This window comes from Oncorhynchus keta, chromosome 29 (assembly GCF_023373465.1).
Source record: "Oncorhynchus keta strain PuntledgeMale-10-30-2019 chromosome 29, Oket_V2, whole genome shotgun sequence".
NCBI lineage: Eukaryota > Metazoa > Chordata > Actinopteri > Salmoniformes > Salmonidae > Oncorhynchus > Oncorhynchus keta.
Window position 1 is genome coordinate 47,533,685 of NC_068449.1, and position 21,142 is coordinate 47,554,826.

At 42.4% G+C, this 21,142-nt stretch overlaps 3 protein-coding genes and 1 long non-coding RNA gene across 18 annotated transcripts in view; 2 read left to right on the forward strand and 2 right to left on the reverse strand.

The window, feature by feature from the left end:
• The window catches only part of LOC118361889 (zinc finger protein 235-like), a 274,869-nt gene that overhangs the window by 201,117 nt on the left and 52,610 nt on the right, over window positions 1–21,142 (reverse strand). The gene's annotated exons all lie outside the window — the stretch shown is intronic.
• LOC118361907 (Wilms tumor protein homolog) overlaps window positions 1–21,142 on the forward strand; it is a 76,082-nt gene that overhangs the window by 42,123 nt on the left and 12,817 nt on the right. The window contains exons 1-3 of one of the 7 annotated variants that reach the window (XM_052485306.1): window positions 9,337–10,381; window positions 10,809–10,939; window positions 11,138–13,639. The exons of 2 other annotated variants lie outside the window; for them this stretch is intronic. In XM_052485306.1, the coding sequence (XP_052341266.1) occupies window positions 10,099–10,381; window positions 10,809–10,939; window positions 11,138–12,328 (1,605 nt within the window). In that variant the 5' untranslated portion in view covers window positions 9,337–10,098 and the 3' untranslated portion in view covers window positions 12,329–13,639. Of the gene's footprint in view, window positions 1–9,336; window positions 10,382–10,808; window positions 10,940–11,137; window positions 13,640–19,084; window positions 19,290–19,628; window positions 19,760–19,938; window positions 20,080–21,142 lie in introns of those variants that run through there. 4 more of the 7 variants (XM_052485303.1, XM_052485304.1, XM_035742130.2 and 1 more) reach the window with 4 other exon arrangements.
• LOC127913399 (uncharacterized) lies at window positions 370–4,068 on the forward strand. Its single transcript, XM_052485357.1, has 3 exons — window positions 370–513; window positions 1,055–1,166; window positions 2,001–4,068. Exons 2-3 carry the CDS (start codon window positions 1,064–1,066, stop codon window positions 2,552–2,554), a joined length of 657 nt encoding a protein of 218 aa, XP_052341317.1. The 5' UTR covers window positions 370–513; window positions 1,055–1,063; the 3' UTR covers window positions 2,555–4,068.
• LOC118362000 (uncharacterized) lies at window positions 2,051–7,784 on the reverse strand. The gene is made up of 4 exons (XR_004821119.2): window positions 7,205–7,784; window positions 3,184–3,307; window positions 2,628–2,813; window positions 2,051–2,168 (listed from the first exon to the last, which is right to left on the reverse strand). It is a non-coding gene; the product is annotated as an uncharacterized LOC118362000 (long non-coding RNA).

A 21,142-nucleotide genomic window follows, 5' to 3' on the forward strand; every position in this document is an offset into this window, starting at 1 on the left:
CTCACCCTATTCTGCATACATACAACAGTGCTTTATAACCAATACACTTACTAAATATACCTACACATACCCACACACTAACAAACACCTACTGTACACGTCATTATAGTTTAGTCAGGTTTGTCTGACTTTTGACTTATCATAGCTGACTCGTTTTTACCCACATTATCATATTTATGTCCACCATGATGGGTTTAACAACAATGAAGTCATTATATAACTACAGTATAGGACTCAAAAATAGTGGGGATGGGTAAACACTCCATGTTGAAAGTGTGTTTATTATCTGTGTGTATATACCCGAGAGAGTGTATGTCTGTGTGATCTGCATCACGTCTCTCTTCCAGGAGGAGGAGGGTCCAGAGGTGCTGCGGATGAAGGAGGAGGGGTGTGAGGAGGGTCTGTGGAACCCTGAGGGGAACATGGTCATGGAGGACAACCAAACTACACCTCCTCCTGACCCCCACAGAGGAACTAGCTGAGCAGCCCAGGACCACATACCGTCTCACTGAGGTGAGCCCACTGTGAACTACTCTCTGTATGGTATTAGGTCAGGACCCATATCCACAAAATGTGTCAGAGTAGGTTTGCAGATCTAGGAGCAATTTTGCCTTTTCTATTTGGAAAGATCCTAGATTATCACTTGTACTCTGAGACTAGGTGCCCAGGTCTTGATTATTTTTGTTTTAAATGTGGGATGATGCCTTTGAATTATTCGTTGATTTTATTACTTGACACTCTTAAAGTTACATGCTAGCTGTACCTGAAGACTTACAGTCTTTGCGCTAAGCTGGCTCGCGAAATTGCCTCTAACTTCTTGCATACTGGATGCAGAGACGTAAAAATGGTATCCACAGGTTAATCTGACTGAAGAAGTGGATAATTGCCAAAATCACAAACTATCCCTTTAAAGAGTGTCAAGTAATCAAATCAACTAACACGTTTGCATAGTATTAATAGCAATCCCTCATTGTCCAATCAGAAGATGCTCCATAGCACAGTGCTCATATCAGATTTATTGATCTAACATCCTCTCACTCTGTATCTCTTACAGTCAGTAGACATGGACGATGGGAAGCCTGATCTGCTGCTGGTCAAAGAGGAGACAATAGAAGATGGACCAGAGAGCATTGATCTGCTGAGTGGACTAAAGATGGGGGAGCAAGGTAAGGGAGAAATACATATAGCCTCCATACAGTAGTAGATCTTCAATGGGAATAGTAATACATATAGCCTCCATACAGTAATAGATCTTCAATGGGAATACTAATGTGCCTGGCTATTAATTTTCTATTAAACTCATATGAAACAATATGAGTACTTATTTTATTAAACAATATCAATTCAATTTGTATAAAATACAAAACTGAAATGTGTACAAATCATTAGGAACACCTGCTCTATCCATGATATAGACTGACCATGTGAAAATTAGGATCCCTTATTGATGTCACCTGTTATATCCACTTTAATCCTTGTAGAAAAGGGAGGAGACAGGTTAAAGAAGGGTTCTTTAAGCCTTGAGACAATTGAGCCATGAATTGTGTATGTGTGCCATTCAGAGGGCGGGTAAGACCAAATTTTTAAGTGCCTTTGAACAGGTTATGGTAGTAGGTGCCAGGTGCACCGGTTTGAGTGTGTCAAGAACTGCAACGCTGCTGGGTTTTTCATGCTCAACGGTTTCCTGAGCGTATCAAGAATGGTCCACCACCCACAGGACATCCAGCCAACTTGACACAACATTGGCGTCAACATGGGCCAGCATCCCTGTGGAACGCTTTCGACACCTTGTAGAGTCCATGCCTCAACAAATTGTGGCTGTTCGGAAAGGAAATGGGGGTGTCACTCAATATTAGGAAGAGATTCCTAATGTTTTGTACACTCAGTGTATCTTAACATAAGTCAGACATCACCAGGAAAATAAAACACAAAAAATCCATGTCTAAAAATCTATCCATGCGTCATGTTTGTTATGTCTTGACAGTAACATTTTCCTGTAGATGGTTGGCTGGAAGCTAACAGAGGAGACTGGGAGGCCATCTTGGATTCCCAGACAGGTGCAGCCAATGGCCCAGGGGACAACATAACCGAGCAGGCCAGGACCAGAGGCGACATAGTGGAGGTCAGTGGATGGGACAGTGTAATCAACTCTGGGCCGGGGAACAACACTGTTAACCACAACCAGAAACAGACAATCGAACAGAAATCAACATCCGAACTTACTCTCCATGATAACAGACTGGCTGAGACCAGGGAGAGGCGTAGATTTGGTCTGCGGGGACAAGGAAGTGTCCGTATGCAGCGGGTGAGAACAGACACAGACTCGGCTAGCGATGCTCCGTCCTGCTCCTATAATTGTGTTTCAGACAGAGTGATGGCGCATGAGGTTGACCCCCTAACAGGTGCTGCCTTCAGCCTGCCTTCTATAGGATCTATCAACTGGAACATGGACCCTGTGACAACACAGACACTCCCTGGCCTTCAACCTCCTCACACTCTCCTAATGTTTAACCAGACCTCAGAAAATGCCAGTGCATCAACACTAAATGGTTAGACAAGCCCATTGACAAATGACAGTAATACAGATGGAATAAGTAAAGGTGGTGGCACCAAAGAGAAGCTCTTACCGTTTTCATTCTGTGGGAAAGCCTTCAGTTTCCCCAAACAGGTGGAGATCCACCAGAGGATGCACACAGGGGAGAAATCGTTCAGCTGCCACCTGTGCCAGGCTAGTTTCTCAGACTCAACCAACCTGAAGAGGGTCCACCCAGGGGAGAAATCCTACACCTTCCCCAGCTTCCCCACCTGAAGATCTACACAGGAGAGAGGCCATTTGCTTGTGTTCTCGGAGAGGAGCTACCTCAGGATACACTAGCAGAAAATGCACACGGCCCATGTATAGTGAAATGTAATGTAGTACTAGTTATACTGAACAAAAATATAAATGCATCATGCAACAATTGGGTGAGTTACAGTTTATATAAGGAAATCAGTCAATTGAAATTAATTCATCAGGCCCTAATCTATGGATTTCACATGACTGGGCAGGGGTGCAGCCATGGGTGGGCCTGGGAGGGCATAGGCCTCCCCACCTGGGAGCCAGGCTAATCCTCTGGGGTGCCAGGCCCAGCCAATCAGAATGAGTTTATCCTCACAAAAGGGTTTTATTACAGACAGTAATACTCTGTTTCATCAGCTGTCCGGGTGGCTCGTCTCAGACGATCCCGCAGGTGGAGAAGCTGGATGTGGAGGGCTGGCGTGGTTTACACGTGGTCTGGTTGAGGACAGTTGGATCCAGCCAAATTCTCTAAAACGACATTGGAAGCAGCTTATGGTAGAGAAATTAACATTAAATTATCTTGCAACATCTCTGGTGGACATTCCTGCAGTCAGCATGCCAATTGTATCTTCCCTCAAAACGTGAGATATCTGTGGCTTTGTGTTGTGAGACAAAACTGCACATTTTAGAGTGGCCTTTTATTGTCCCCAGCAAAAGGTGTACCTGTGTAATGATCATGCTGTTTAATCAGCTTCTTGAAATGCCACACCTGTCAGATGGATGGATTATGTTGGCAAAGCAGGAATGCTCACTAACAGGGATGTAAACAAATTTGTGCACAACATTTGAGAGAAATAAACTTTTTGTGCATATGGAACATTTCTGGGATCTTTTATTTCAGCTCATGAAACATGGGACCAACACTTTACATGTGTGTTTATATTTTTGTTCAGTATAGTTTGTTGGTAGTTAATTATTTTGTTTTTTGATATCGTAGGGAACTTGTTGAGGTGACATGAGGAAAGAATTAGTGTGATAAGGTGATGGTTGTTGTGATGGTGTCTGTAAAAATGCTTCACTGATGAAGTGACAACTAATTCCCTTTTAGGTTGATGGTGTTTCATAGTGAGATAAAGACAGTGCCTTATTTCATGTTTACTTGACATGAAGTAGTGAAGATGTGTGTAGTGTTGAACCTTTTCCAAAGTATTCTAATAAATTATTTATGTAGTAGTGAAGATGTGTCAAAGTCCCGTGTGAGAGTGCATAACAGTTTTGCTCAAATTAAAGACTAAATTGACTGTGTGTGACTGATTTGTAAAAAAAATAATAATAATAATAGGGTGGTCCTGTAGCTCAGTTGGTAGAGCATGGCGCTTGTAACGCCAGGGTAGTGGGTTCAATCCCCGGGACCACCCATACGTAGAATGTATGCACACATGACTGTAAGTCGCTTTGGATAAAAGCGTCTGCTAAATGGCATATATTATATTATATTATAATCTGTGACGGAGTTTCCCTCATCTCAGTTGAACCAAAACATCATACAGTGCATTCAGAAAGTATTCAGACCACTTTACTTTTTCCACATTTTAAGTTAAAGCCTAAAATGAATGAAGTTGTTTTTCCCTTATCAATCTACACACAATACCCCATAATGACAAAGCAAAAACAGGTTTTTAGTCATTTTTGCACATTTATAAAAGAATATTCAAAATAGAATTACCTTATTTACATAAGTATTCAGACCATTTGCTGTTAGACTCGAAATCGAGGTCAGGTGCATCCTGTTTCCATTGATCATCCTTGATGTTTCTACAACTTCCACCTGTGGTAAATTCAATTGATTGGACATGATTTGGAAAGGCACACACCTGTCTATATAAGGTCCCACAATTGACAGTGCATGTCAGCGCAAGATTCAAGCTATGAGGTCGAAGGAATTGTCCGTAGAGCTCAGAGACAGAATTGTGTCAAGGCACAGATCTGGGGAAGGGTACCAAAAAATATCTGCAGCATTGAAGGGAACCAAGAACACAGTGGCCTCGATAATTTTTAAATGGAAGGAGTTTGGAACCACCAAGACTTCCTAGAGCTGGCCACCTGGCCAAACTGAGCAATCAGGGGAGAAGAGCCGTGGTCAGGGAGGTGACCAAGAACCCAATGGTCACTCTGAGAGAGCTGCAGAGTACCTCTGTGGAAATGGGAGAACCTTCCAGAAGGACAGCCATCTCTGCAGCACTCCACCAATCAGGCCGTTATGGTAGTGGCCAGACAGAAGCCAGTCCTCAGTAAAAGGCACATGACAGCCCGCTTGGAGTTTGCCAAAAGGCACCTAAAGGACTCTCAGACCATGAGAAAGAAGATTCTCTGGTCTGATGAAACCAGATTGAACTCTTTGGCCTGAATGCCAAGTGTCACGTCTGGAGGAAATCTGGCACCATCCCTACGGCGAAGCATGGTGGTGGCAGCATCATGCTGTGGGGATGTTTTTCAGTGGCAGGGAGTGGGAGACTAGTCAGGATCGAGGGAAAGATGAATGGAGCAAAGTACAGAGAGATCCTTGATGAAAACCTGCTCCAGAGTGCTCAGGACCTCAGACTGGGGCGAAGGTTCACCTTCCAACAGGACAACGATCCTAAGCACACAGCCAAGACCATGCAGGAGTCGCTTCGGGACAAGTCTCAATGTCGTTGAGTGGCCCAGCCAGAGCCCGTAGTTGAACCTGATCTAACATCTTTGGAGAGACCTGAAAATAGCTGTGCAGGGACCCTCCCCATCCAATATGACAGAGCGTGAGAGGATCTGCAGAGAACAATGGGAGAAACTCCCCAAATACAGGTGTGTCAAGCTTGTAGCATCATACCCAAGAAAACTCAAGGCTGTAATCGCTGCCAAAGGAGCTTCAACAAAGTACTAGTCTGAATGCTTATGTAAATGTGTATTTCAGTTATGTTTTTTTATTTAAAAAATAAAACAAATGTTTTTGCTGTGTCTTTATGGGGTACTGTGTGTAGATTGCTGTGGAAGAAAAAAAACGTAATCAATTTTAGAATAAGGCTTTAACGTAACTGTGGAAAAAGTTAAGGGGTCTGAATACTTTCCAGATTCACTGTATGGTGCATTTTAATTTTTATAATAATTTCCAATGGCTCCATATTGTTAGCTACTTGAATCACAGTGTTATAGTTTGGCTTGACTGTGGTTAACATTTTATAATATAGTGTCATGTTTCTGTGTGTACAGCTAAGAGTTTATTATATAAACCTTTGTACAGAAAAGTATCATCTTTATTTGCAGTCTGCAGTCCATGAAGACCTGCTGATATCCGGTGTTGCTGGCGGGAGAGACTGGACTTCTGAAGTGGATGGTCACAAATCCTGGTCCCGGACTGGACCCTGGATCAGGAGCCGTTTCTCTTCCTTCCCAAGTCGGAACCAGGGCCCAATCGTGAGGGACAGAGACTCCACAACAACCACTACACAGAACACAACTGGTGGACTGAACAACCTCAGTCCTGGTGGTCATCAGAGAGACAGAGGCTCCAGTCAGGGATCCAGTCCAACCCTTCTCTTTACAGTCTCAGTGCAGGGATGAAGCAGGGCCTGGAGCTGATAGAGATAGACCCTCCTGTTCTTATGATACAAACACCACAGTATCCATGATGAACAGAGCAGGTCACCCTGGGCTTCAGCCTTCACAGAGAGTAGTGGGAGACCCCCCTGGTGGGAGTCTAATAGGAAGTCTGTCTTCTCCTTCAGGATCCTGCCTAGTGCCTGGTGACTGGGTTCATAGAAAGCCTGGACCTGGGTCTAGCCTTCCTCAGTTACCTCGTGGTTACGCCACAAATACAGACAGGGTCAGGATGGGCGTTCGTCACAAGAGGTACCTAGCCTATAACACAGCACACAATCCCAACAACACCCAAACAATGACTAGAAGTCAAGGAGGGAGCTCAAAACTAACCACCTGTGGGCGGTGGCTCCTGTTTCTACCTCTAGTGCCACTGGGTCAGAGCGTGTGAGGCCGAGCATGCCGTACGCCTGCCCCACCTGTGAGAAGCGCTTGGGGAGAAATCGTAGCAGTGTGGCATGTTAAGTGTCTTGGGGTAAGAGGGTAATTAACCACATACCTCTCATTAACCCTTTGTTAACTTGCTATTTGAAATTGGATTGTGAATACCTATTTTTATGAGAGTTGCTAACACACTTTTCTTTCTAAACGAGTGTGCTCTCAGCTTTAAAGACAGTGATAACACATAATTTGATGTGTAATGTTATATGCAGTATCTTATTTCAAAGAACAGCGCGAGTCCGTTTTTCATTGAAAAGTGACCAAGAACAATTTCCACATTCGCGTTGTTATTTATGAACACCCTGGAACTCAAAATATGACTAATTTAACTGCACAGCATCACATACTTACTCCAGTTAGCGTTGAATGCGTTCCGGTAATTCAGAGCTCACCAGGTCACCCACCTCGTGCATATTTTTTGTTCCGGCACCTCCCGATTTACAAAGTAATCACTGATTACATGATTAAATAACCATAGTTATTCTACAACATTGACTGATTCTTTTTGCATCTTGTTTTTGTTATATTGTAAGGCCGAAATGAGATGTACAAAACATGTTTGTATGTAATAATTCTTGAAAACACTTATGGCCATTTAAAAATAAACTCCAATGGCTCCATATTGTTAGGTACATGAATCGCAGTGTTAGAGATGGGCTTGACTGTGATTAACATTTTATAATATTACGTAATGTTTCTGTGTGTACAGCAAATAGTTTTTTCAGGTAGCCTAGCGGTTAAGAGAGTTGGGCCAGTAACCGAAAGGTCGCTGGTTTGAATACCCGAGCTGACTAGGTGGGAAAAACCTGTTGATGTGCCCATGAGCAAGACACTTAACCCTAGTCGCTTCTGTAAGTCTTTCTGTATCAGAGCGTCTGCTAAATTACTAAAGCGCAAATGTAATAAACCTTTATACTTTTCTGCACGATCTTTGTTTGCAGTCTGCAGTCCATGAAGAGCTGCTGATATCCAGTGTTACTGGTGGGAGAGACGACCTCTGAGATGGCTGGTCACAAAGACTTTCCCCGGATCACAAACATGGATCAGAAGCCATCAATCTTCCTTCCAGAGTCAGAACCAGGACCGAGCCACACAGAACACATCTGGCGGGGAGTCCGGTTGCTGGCATCAACATCTCAGGTGCCACCTACCACTGATGTTCCCTTGAGCAAGGAACTTAACCCCCTAAACTGCTCATTGGATGGTGCACTGCGGCTGCTCTCTGCTCCAGCCTCTACAACTTAATGTATGTATGTGTGTGTGTGTGTGTGTGTGTGTGTGTGTGTGAGAGATATATATATCAGGTGGTGGATAAAAGCAGAAGACAAATTTCCATCACACAATCCCAATAACAATGGCTTGAGTTCAATGAGGGAGCTCAAAGACTGGCTCCTGCTTCTATCACCTCACAACGTGGGAGGCCAATTATTGGGATTGACGTCGACAAGCCGTGCACGTGGGAATCCTTCACTGAGGCGAAGTATGTGAAGAGGCGTTCACACCAAGTGCAAACTATGTTAAAATAGCTTCTTCCTGACTATCCTTATCAGACTGTGTCCAAAACGGGGAGAAATCGTAGCAGTGTGGCTTGAGATATACACAGTGGATATCTGAGAACCTTATTATAGTTATCATGTGAAGTGTATTGGGGGCAAGAGTTTTTTTGTATTACTAAGTCCCTCAGTTGTGCATCGGAGGGGTATACTATGATTGAAGCTAGATCTACTCAAGGTTTTCTAAAGCTAGCCTGCTTCAGTTAGCTTAACAATTCAGCTCAGGCTTCATCCATACTATGACAGTTGATATTGCTCGTCCGCCTGTGGCTGACTCTAGCAGACTTGCAACTGCGCGTGCATGTCGCACATTTTCATGTGTGCCTAAATCAAAATGAAAGAAAAGTTATCTTGCAAATTCAGCAGGCCACGGTGCGAAATAGGCTTGTTAATGTGCCGTCTTTATTTTATTACTTAATCGTTCATTTAAAAAACATGTATATTTCACCTTTATTGAACCAGTAGGCCAGTTGAGAACAAGTTCTCATTTACAACTGCGACCTTTTCACTTCTATCAATACAAATAATTGTATTAAATCAAACACACGTTTTACTGTGCGTGAAGTTTCAAATACATTGTCATTACTATATGTGTAATATGATTGGTATTATAACATAACATTTTTTTATTAATAAAATATTTAATCTGTCATATTCCTCAAATGAAGGGGATGCTGACGCAATCTTTGTGAGATGTAGGAAATAAAAGTGAATTGGTGCTCAACTCGCAGCTCATTCATCACAAATGGAGTTAGCCCTGAGTTAGGCTGCCCGGGAACAGGTTAAGTCTGAAGGAGTCGTTGCATAGAAATGTACATGGCTAAAAGGTGAGCCACTTTCGTTGTACCTGTTATCCCGAATGGAATTTAAGAGTTGACCAATTACCTCGCTAACTCAAACCATCTAGTATAGGGCTCAAGGTACGCTTACGTTCTCACATGATACACATACCTGTTGTTTGGTGTGTTGGCATGGCCAAAACACTGTAATTGAAATGTAACACAACGTTTCTCCGAATTTGGTTTTGCTTGTGTTCTATTCATAAGAAATATGTCCCCCTCTTTTTATAACACCCTTTAAACAGTGGTACCTGTTCCTTTACTACGGTGATCAAATCTGTTAAATGGTGCTGTCCGTTTGATATGTTTACTTTTATTTGCTTGTTTATTATTTAGAATTAAAATCGGTCTTCGTTTCTTTGGCTTCCTTGAAACCTATAGGTTCCTTGCCACCGATGGGATAGAGCGAGACATTCTTTTTAGATAATTTTTCTTAGCAAGGCTGAGCTTCCAAGAAAATGAACATGAATGGTCATTGCTATCTAGAATCTTTGGAACGTCCCTTCCCCATTGAAGTTGAAAATGGGTAAGGGAAGGGTGGCCGACGTCCCAAGGATTCCAGATAGCAACGACAAATCATGATGACTCGTTGGTTTGATGTAGCATTACCCGTTTCCTTTTCATTTAGCCACACCCTATGAGCTATGACGCCAAAAACGTCCTTTCTCTTCAGTGTAAACGGAAGTTAGCAATGACCAAAAACAATTTCTACGTTAGCTTTTTCTATTGCTGTTATTTATACGTTTATTAACACGATGTAACTCTAAATATGACTAATTAACTTAACAGCATCACATACGAATTGGAGACGGGACTTGGTTGATAGACGTTATCTAGGTATAGTTAGCTAACAATGGCTAACTGTATGGTTTTTCACAATCAAATAGCCTCCATTATGGAGGTTCTAGCGAATTCAGCCGTGGCAGAGATCTGTAAACTCGTAGACGACGACTATGCAGTGTTTCGTTTGGAAATGACTCAAAGCCAGAAAGACAACAGGGGATTGCGGAGGAAACTACAACTACTGGAATTGAAGGTGGCACGGGAGCGCGCAGAGAGAACTTTGCGACAGCACGTCGTCGCCAATCGTCCCAGTAGTGTCAAGATCCTCGACCGATACAGAGGAATGGCAAGAGGTACATTTAGCAGAAGGCAGAGACTGCGGGGCCTGTCGACCCGTTCCCGTTGCGCATGTGTTCAGATGTGTTATCCAGAGTTGAGTCTTGGTCAGTTTTTTAGATAGAATACAATACTTTACCTCATTAATTAGGTGTTATATTTATTTTACCTTTATTTTACCAGGCAGGTAAATTAAGAACAAATTATTCTTGCACAAAGACACAATATTCTAACCAGATTCTTGATTTACTGAATGTCCTATTATCATAAACAATAAAAAAAGAAAGTGATGCATGGAACATCAATCAATCAATAAATAGTATATCAAGAAGTTGTGATACATTTTACCTGCCAATTGTAGACAGTGTCAAGAGTGTACAATATATTGTTGAGCATTGAAAGTACCTGACTTTACCACCCCTTTTGCCCCAATCACTTTCTTAGGTGAAGGACATCTCACTGGAGGCCACAGGAGCTTTGTGAAGCCAGCGGGACACAACGTGTGGAGAGATGACCAACCCATAGCTATAGATGAAAGGAGTGGAACCTCAACCCAGCATGTTATCGTGATAGAGGTTAGTGTCATAGTGTAACATAAAAAATGACAGTATGTGAAATGTGACACGTTTATTTCAGAAAGGCTCCCCCATCTATTAATTTGCTTACATGTACATCCTTATTGATCTGCCATAGGGGAGCTTGTGAGAATTCTCTACAATATTGTTATCCAATTCAACTCAAGTACCGGTAATAACCTCCTCTCTGCTTATCAGTCTGCAAATGCAGATGCTGCAGGTCCTGGGGTCAAGCAGGAGAGGAATGAAGGAGAGGAGGACCCACAGCACAGCAGAGACATCCAGTCTGGACCAGCGGCTGGAGTGGTGCACCCTGTAGTCACGGAGGACCTTGCCGCTTACGCTGCGCCCCAGGCCAGGACCGGACGCAGCATCATGGAGGTCAGTGGAACGCTGAACGACGTCCTCAAGTCAGAGACGTTAACTGTAACACAGAGGCTCTTACACACAGGATCTGACCACAGATCAGACCCAGAGAGACTGGGGTTGGGGCCACTGGCTGCTCCTGGCACAGAGTACTTACCAGTATTTCACCAGAGCCAGAGGACGGTTAATTCCCGTGGAGATGGTGATGCGTTCTACACTGGCATTGATGATCTGTCTTGTTCTTACTCTACAGAGATGGACCCTGACCACATATCCTTGGGTTTAGAGACACAGACTGATCTGTTTAGAGGGGACTGGAACCGGTACAGTAGTAGTGTATACTCTGAAGGGTGCCTAGATAAGAAAGGGGAGGTTATAGTGGTAGATGAGGTCACTGTGAAAGTGGAGGGCGATACTCCTCCTACATGGAATGCAGATAGTCACCTAGGAGATGGACAGTCACATGGCAGAGATTTCTTAGATTGCAGGGGAAGCTTAGAGACAAATCTAAATGTCGACACTCACTCCCCTTTACACGTGTTCAGGGATCGTGACCCAGTGTCCACGTCATTGGGACCTTTCGATTCACATGGCTCCGTCCTTTTCGATCAGGTATTGAACTCAAAAGACCAAAGTGCCAAGACGCAGGGAGGGGCAGCCACATCGGGCAAAAATAAAGACAAACCGTTCCTCTGCATGTTCTGTAACAAAGGCTTCAGCTGCTCCCAGAAGGTGGAGATCCATCAGAGGATCCACACAGGGGTGAAACCCTTCAGCTGTACCCAGTGTCACATGCGCTTCGCCCAGGCTTGCAACCTGAAGAGGCACCAGAGGGTCCACACAGGGGAGAAACCCTACAGCTGCCCCCAGTGTGAGAAGAGGTTTTCCCGGCAGCACCAGCTGAAGATGCACCTGAAGGCCCACACGGAAGAAAGGTCATTCACCTGTACGCACTGCGGAAAAAGGTTCTCGGAGAGCTGCTACCTCAGGATACACCAGCAGAAAAACCATTCCACTCTGTAACGTAGAAAGTAACCATTCCACTTGATAGTTTCTGACATTTTAGATCAAACCCTGCATCAAAGACTAATAGGAATTGTTTTCAACAGAAAATACCCATAAATTAATGAAACCCATTAGGCTACAATGCCTCTTATTCTCTGGCTCTATGCAAAAATCTATACGTCTCCGAATGGGTCCAATAATTGATAATGCAGTTAAAGTGTGGAGACAGGCCAACAGACATATCTCATGATCTCATTCCCTTTTCAGAGCCATTCTCCATTATGGACAATAACCTAAACTTATCGGGCTCAAAACCCTTTGTTTTTCATCAATTGTCTAGTAGAAATATTTTCATCCTCAGTGACAATTCAGGTCTTCATACTTTTCAAGACTTCAAAGAATCATATAATCTCCCAGGGACCCCCCCCTTATGCTCCGCTTGGCTTTCAAAGAATACGGAGTATCCTGTGATCCCCTTATTGCCACCCATCCCCTAGTTGAGACTCTTTTGAATACTCCCAAATCTGTTGGCCTGGTCTCCACTTTCTACTCCAAACTTAACTCGATCGACAAGTGTTCACCTGCGGTCACTTCCATCTGGAACAGAGAACTAATAGGTTTTGGAGAACAGTTGAACTGGAAGGTGATATGGAACAATGTTTTCTCATAAAACATCTCACCAGTTGATTAATTTAAAATGTATTCACAAATGTTTTTCTACACCATATCGCCGCTTCCAGATGAAACTCTCTGGCGATAATCTTTGTAAACGGTTGCCCTCTTGGATCAGTCGGGATCTATATACATACCGTATGTTTTGGGAATGCCCAGTGAATCTGTTTTTGAAAATCACTGTTCGACTGAGAGACCTTACAGATAATTGTATGTGTGGGGTACAGAGATGGGGTAGTCATTCAAAAATCATGTGAAGCACCGTTATTGCACACAGAGTGAGTCCATGCAACTTATTATGTGACTTGTTAAGCCCATTTGTACTCTTGAAGTTATTTAGGATTGCCATAACAAAATACTTACTGAACCAAGACATTTCAGCGTTTCATGTTGAATTAAGTTGTAAAAATGTCAAATAACATAATTCCATTTTGACATTATTGGGTATTGTGTGTAGGCCAGTGAAACAAAATCAAAATTTAATACATTTTAAATTCAGGCTGTAACAACAAAATGTGTAATAAGTCAAGGGGTGTGAATACTTTCTGAAGGCTCTGTAATAGTCGACGGAGGTTATCCGAGGTTAAACGATTTTTAACAAACCCACTTTTATCATTAAATGAAGTTCTGTCTTGACTTTGGAAATAGTCATCGCTACCTGGTCTGAAAATAGTTTGTGTTGAGAACGCTCTAATGCAGTTAACATTTCAAATTCTGATGTTTTTTTTTATTGTGATTTATTCAACCCAGATGCAAATGCAGCTGCATCAAAGGTGTTCTTTAAAAAATGATGGCATCCCATAGAATCGGTGGTCACCAAGTGAATTTGTATTGATCATTATGAATGAATTTGGTTCAATTTCAAATTGATCACAGAATGTAGGATAACAGTTATATCTAACAATATGCTGTTCAGGCAATCAAATAACGTTTGATCATATGAATTTGGAGCGTACACATTCATATTTTTTATGGGGGAGGGTACACATTAATAAATAGTTTCTTTCCATTATGGATACATTTATGGAAAGTGATTCTGCCTTCTTAAGTCTGGTATATATTTCCTGGATGGCAGGAAGCTTGGCCCAGTGATGTACTGGGCTGTACGCACTACCCTCTGTAGTACCTTACGGTCTGATGCTGAGCAGTTGCCATACCAGGCGGTGATGCAACCGGTCAGGATGCTCTTGATGGTGCAGCTGTAGAACCTTTTGAGGATCTGGGGACCCATGCCAAATCTTTTTAGTCTCCTGAGGGGGAAAAGGTGTTGTCGTGCCCTCTTCACAACTTTCTTGGTGTGTTTAGACCATGATAGTTTGTAGAGGATCAGTGTGGCAGATATGTTGTTGCCTACCCTTACCACCCGACTGACAGCCAGGAGCCAATATTATTATCCCTTACGACATGCATTTGTCAGCTAAATTGCACTTTCATTCTGTGCCACTCAACTCCCATTTATAATGAGTCTCATTTGTAATAAGAGGGATATAGCTGGATATTGGCCTATGTATTGTTGATGTGTTGCTATAGTCGTGGATGGATCAGTGATAGAGATACAACATGCGCAATGTCAAAGTGGACAACATTAATGAAAAATAAAACACTAATATTAGGGACTTCCCGATATTACATTTTGGGCCGATATCCAATATTTTCCGTGCCCAAAAAAACAATACCTATAACCAATATTTTTTAAGCATTCTAGTACAATTAAATAGTTAACACACACATGGACCCAGCGGTCTAAGGCACTGCATCTCAGTGCAAGAGGTGTCTCTACAGTCCCTGGTTCGAATCCAGGCTGTATAACATCCGGCCGTGATTGGGAGTCCCATAGGGCGGCGCATAATTGGCCCAGTGTCTTCCAGGTTTAGTCGGGTTCATTGTACATAAGAATTTGTTCTTAACTGAATTGCCTAGTTAAGTAAAGGATACACACACACACACACACACACACACACACACACACACACACACACACACAACACCACTCTGACCAAAAAGTTATTTTGTTGGTATTTACATTAGAGGTCGACCGATAAATCGAAATGCCCGATTAATTAGGGCCGATTTCAAGTTTTCATAACAATCGGAAATCGGTATTTTTGGATGCCGATTTTAGCCAATTATTTTTTTATTTATTTTTTTTTCAATAAAAAAATAATATTTTTTTACACCTTTTAGGCAAGTCAGTTAAGAACACATTCTTATTTTCAGTGACGGCCTAGGAACGGTGGGTTAACTGCCTTTTTCAGGGGCAGAACGGCAGATTTTTACCTTGTCAGCTCGGGGATTCAATCTTGCAACCTTACAGTTAACTAGTCCAACACTCTAACCACCTGCCTCATGAGGAGCCTGCCTGTTACACAAATGCAGTAAGAAGCCAAGGTAAGTTGCGAGCTAGCATTAAACTTATCTTATAATAAAACAATCAATCATTCATAATCACTAGTTATAACTACACATGGTTGATGATATTACTAGTTTATCTAGCGTGTCCTGCGTTGCATATAATCGATGCGGTGCGCATTCGTGAAAAAGGACTGTCGTTGCTCCAACGTGTACCTAACCATAAACATCAATGCCTTTCTTAAAATCAATACACAGAAGTATATATTTGTAAACCTGCATATTTAGCTAAAAGAAATCCAGGTTAGCAGGCAATATTAACCAGGTGAAATTGTGTCACTTCTCTTGCATTCATTGCACGCAGAGTCAGGGTATATGCAACAGTTTGGGCCGCCTGGCTCTTTGCGAACTAATTTGCCAGAATTTTACGTAATTATGACATAACATTGAAAGTTGTGCAATGTAACAGGAATATTTAGACTTACGGATGCCACCCATTAGATAAATTACTGAACAGTTCTGTATTTCACTGAAAAAAGAAACGTTTTGTTTTCGAGATGATAGTTTCGCGATTCGACCATATTAATGACCTAAGGCTCATATTTCTGTGTGTCATTACGTTATAATTAAGTCTATGATTCGAGAGAGCAGTCTGACTGAGCGATGGTAGGCACCAGCAGGCTTGTAAGCATTCATTCAAACAGCACTCGTGCGTTTTGCCAGCAGCTCTCCGCAATGCTTCAAGCATTGCGCTGTTTATGACTTCAAGCCTATCATCCCCAGAGATTAGGCTGATGTAACCGATGTGAAATGGCTAGCTAGTTAGCGGGGTGCGCGCTAATAGCGTTTCAAACGTCACTCGCTCTGAGACTTGGAGTAGTTGTTCCCCTTGCTCTGCATGGGTAACGCTGCTTCAAGGGTGGCTTGTCGATGTGTTCCTGGTCCGAGCCCAGGTAGGAGCGAGGAGAGGGATGGAAGCAATACTGTTACACTGGCAATACTAAAGTGCCTATAAGAACATCTAATAGTCAAAGGTATATGAAATACAAATCGTATAGAGAGAAATAGTCCTATAATAACTACAACCTAAAACTTCTTACCTGGGAATATTGAAGACTCATGTTAAAAGGAACCACCGAGCAAGGAACTTAAATGTTAGCTTTCTTACATGGCACATATTGCACTTTTACTTTCTTCTCCCCAACACTTTGTTTTTGCATTATTTAAAACAAATTGAACATGTTTTATTATTTATTTGAGGCTAAATTTATTTTATTGGTGTATTATATTAAGTTAAAATAAGTGTTCATCAGTATTGTTGTAATTGTCATTATTACAAATAAATAAAAGAAATCGGCCGATTAATCGGTATCAGCTTTTTTTTGGGTCCTCCAATAATCTGTATCGGTATCGGCGTTGAAAAATCATAATCGGTCGACCTCTAATTTACGTGTCCCCATTACCAGTAAAACATAATCAAAACCTATTTCTTTCACTTACTTGCTGTGCTGTTTCGTTGTTCAGTCGTTTCATTCTCAACCAGTATTTCATCATACATGTCAAGCAGTGACGTTTCAGCCCTGTCTGTCCATGGCATCTCTTCTTCGGTGCACACTGTCACTGTGTCCGTTTCCATCTTGGCCAGCTGTGTATGTAACATTTCACGTAAACCCTGTTTCTTGTCTGCATCGAAGTAGCGGCCTTTGTACCTAGCATCGAGCATGGTGGTGACACCGTAAAGAGGCTCAGAGATAATGCCACCAAATCACTTGTTCACAGCCTCGAGTACTTTTGTAAGTTTTAACCCCACTGTCTGTGTCGGCAGTTTTGTTGAGCAGGCGTTTCAGTGCCATGACAGAGGGTATCACGTCTGCTGCAGACGCAGTTGATGAGCTTATTTCTTGAGTCAGTTCGAATGGAGCTAGCTAGTGTGTTTCAAACATGTTCTCAAATGCCATTGAAATGGCAGCAGCGGTATGTGAACTGGCACATTCTTGAGCATGCAATACAGCTTTCCTCAGTACGAAATCCTCGTCGACCCACTGTGCTGTCAGACTCCGCATGCCTATGGGGCTGACATTACTGGTCCAAATGTCAGTCGTGAAGCTAATAGCAGTGACGCCCATAGCAAGTAGCTCATAGATGTACGTTTCAACAATACTGTGTAACTCCGATAGGGCAACATCTGAAAAATAGTGTGTACCGGGGCTCGACCAGTCGGCGAAAGCTAACATCATCCACAACAGATGATCCCCTTGATTGTCAAGGGCAAGGAATTCCATTATCTTGACGTTAATGGATTTCACCTTTGAGTTGTCTCGCTGAAATGTTCTTACTCTTTCAAATGACTGCTTGACTTGAACTTGTTTAGTTGTTGGAAGTGTGCGCTTAGTATTTTTCTGCTTTTGTTCTGTGTAGCACTGTATTTTTCGTGGCGTCATTACATCATCTAGGTATGCACGTCAGCTTTGACATCGGTTTTGCACATCGGCTTTAAACTAGATATCAGGCCCGATGCCGATGTTGTCATTTTTAGCTAATATCGGCTGATTCTGATATGCTCACTGATATATCGTGCATCTCTAACTTATATATACTTATTATATAACTATATACACACACACACAGTGGGCTCCAAAATTACTGCCAATACACAAACAATACTTTAAAAAATATAAACAATATAATTATAGAGAGAAACTCAAAATAACAACATGTGAAAAATACTATACTTTATTCATGTTTCAATGGAACCCAACAAAATCATTTATTGATTTAATTAAAAATCAATGTCCTCCAAATCAAGGTTTCACAAGTAATGGCACCCTTAAATATTATTGTAAATAACATCTACCAACATTAAACCAGGAATAAAAATTCCACTTAAGTTTATCTAAGTGTTAAAGAACTAAATTGAGCCATTACATATTTTTTTACAACCATGGGTGAAACCATGAGGTTATCTAATTTAATAACTTAATTGTATTACGACTTAATTTTAACGCAATAAGATAAGAATTTTGGGTGAAAATGTAGACACAGTGCCATAAACTAGGCATATTAGACTTCAGAATAACAGATGATTTTTGCAGATGCATCATGGTTTTGTAACTCAATTTGCTACTATGATTAAAACTGGGCTGCGTTCAGTATTTTTGATTAATAATTGCTGTACAGAATGACCAATTGAAAACGTGGAGGGGGTGAGGTTGTGGTTTGGTGAACACTGTCAGCATGGCCACTGCCCTTTAAATACAGTACCTCGCTTATTGCTTTATGGCACACCTTGTCACTCCCACCAAACCGGAGCAAACGTATCTCAAAGTCTGTTCACGAACGTTTTGGGGAAACGTGTTGTTCAGTACAAACCCTTCTGCAACGTAGCAAACGTGCAGCAAACTGAACGCTCCTCTGGTTTCATGAGCGTCACCAGCGCAACCTCTTTTAATTTAGTCACAACCTTTGAACTATGACGCCAATCATCCATGTAAACGGAAGTAAACGACCAAGAACAATTTTCACGTTAGCGTTTTTATTTAGAGGTTTATTAACACCATGGATCTAAGATTATGACTAATTTAACTGCACAGCATCACAAATTTACCCCACGTAGTATTTAATTCGCGTTGGATACCAGTCTTTGTTGATATACGTTATCTAGGTAATGCTAGTTAGCTGCTAACGTTAGCTACAATGGCCAACTCTAACTGTATGGTTTTTCACACTCAAATAGCCTCCATCATGGAGGTGCTTGCGAATGCAGCCGTGGCAGAAATCTGTAAACTCGTAGACGACGACTATGCAGTGTTTGGATTGGAAATCACTCAAAGCCAGAAAGAAAACAGGGGATTGCGGAGGAAACTACAACTACTGGAACTGAAGGTGGCACGGGAGCGCGTCGTTGCCAGTCGTCCCAGTAGTGTCAAGATCCTCGACCGATACAGAGGAATGGCAAGAGGTACATTTTGCAGTAGGCCCGAGGTGCGCGGCCTGCCGCGGTTCATAGATGGCTCAGTGCCTCTCGCCCCATTCCCCTCTGCACATGTGTGACTGTAGATGTGTATGTATGCAATAATTTCTTGCACAAAGACACAATGTCATATTCTAACTAGATTCATGTTTAATGCATTTCCTATGATTTAATAATTTAATACAATGAGGCATGATATACGAAGTTATGCGAAGTGTTACTTTACATCCTTGCCAATTCTAGACGTGTCAATAGTGTACAATATATAGTTGAGTATTGACAGTCCCTAACCTAATCACTTCTCCCCCCCCAAATTTACTCTCGCAGGTGAAGGACATTTCACTGGAGGCCACAGGAGCTTTGTGAAGCCAGTGGGACACAATACACGGGGAGATGACCAACCAATCACTGTCGATGAGGGGAGTGGAACCACAACCCAACATGTTATCGTGATAGAGGTTCGTATAATAGTATTTAGATCAAATGTACATCCAATGTAGCCTCTTTATTTCACAATGGCTCCCCTATTCATGAACATCTTTATTTATATGCCATGGGAGCTTGTGAGACTTCCTGACAACATTGTTATCCAATTAAACTCCTGTACCAGTAATAACCTCTTCTCTTCTTGTGTCAGTCTACAGATGCAGAGGCTGCAGGTCCTGGGGTTAAGCAGGAGAGGTCTGAAGGAGAGGATGACCTACGGCACAGCAGAGACATCCAGACTGGAGAGGCGGCTGTAGCCATGCAGCCCAGGACCCGGCGCAGTATCACGGAGGTCAGTGGAACGCTGAATGCCATCCTCAAGTCACAGACAGACACCAAGACATTAACTGTAACACACAGACACAGACTCTTACACACAGGAGGTTATAATGATGAGGTGACTGGGAAAGTGGAGGGTGACGCTCCTCCTGCATGGAATGCAGATAGTCACCTAGGAGACAGTCACAGGGCACAGATTTCTTAGATTACAGGGGAAGCTTAGAGACAAATCCAAATGTCACTACCCTCTTCCCTTTATACACGCTCGGGGATCACGACCCAGTGTCCACGTCGATGGGGACTTCCGATTCACACGGCCGCGTCCTTTTCAATCGGGTATTGAACTCAAACGACATGGCTAGAGCACAGGCTCGGGGAGGGGGAGCCACATCAGGCAATAGTAAAGAGAAAAAGTTCCTCCTCGTGTTCTGTAACAAAGGCTTCAGCTGACCCAAAAAGGTGGAGATTCACCAGAGGGTTCACACAGGGGTGAAACCCTTTAGCTGTACCCAGTGGCATATGTGCTTTGCCCAGGCTGGTGACATGAAAAAGCACCAGAGGGTACACACAGGGGAGAAATCCTACAGCTGTACACAGTGTGAGAAGAGGTTCTCCCCCCAGCCACATGAAGGTCCACACACGAGAAAGGCCGTTCGCCTGTACGCACTGCGGAAAAAGGTTCTCTGAGAGGAGATATCTCAGGATACACAAGCAGAAAAAACATTCCACTCTATAACATAGAAAGTAACCATTCCACTCGACAGCTTAGATCTAACCCTGAGACAAAGATTCATTTTCGTTGTCAGTAGAGAAGATCCACAGATGCATTTGGAATAACGAGAGTAAAACATTTCAGTGTTGAATTTTCCTGGGTAGAATATTGCATCCAGACATTGTGATATATAAGGCATATTATAAGCCTAAAAAGTCTGTTACATAATGTGTTTGTACTGTGTAGGCTATATTATGTTGTCATATGGTTTATTTAACACTTGTTTATGTTTAATAAACATAAAATGGGACTTTTCATTCCAAGACTGAAATTAACAAGGTTTCAATCCAATCTTTTTATGTGA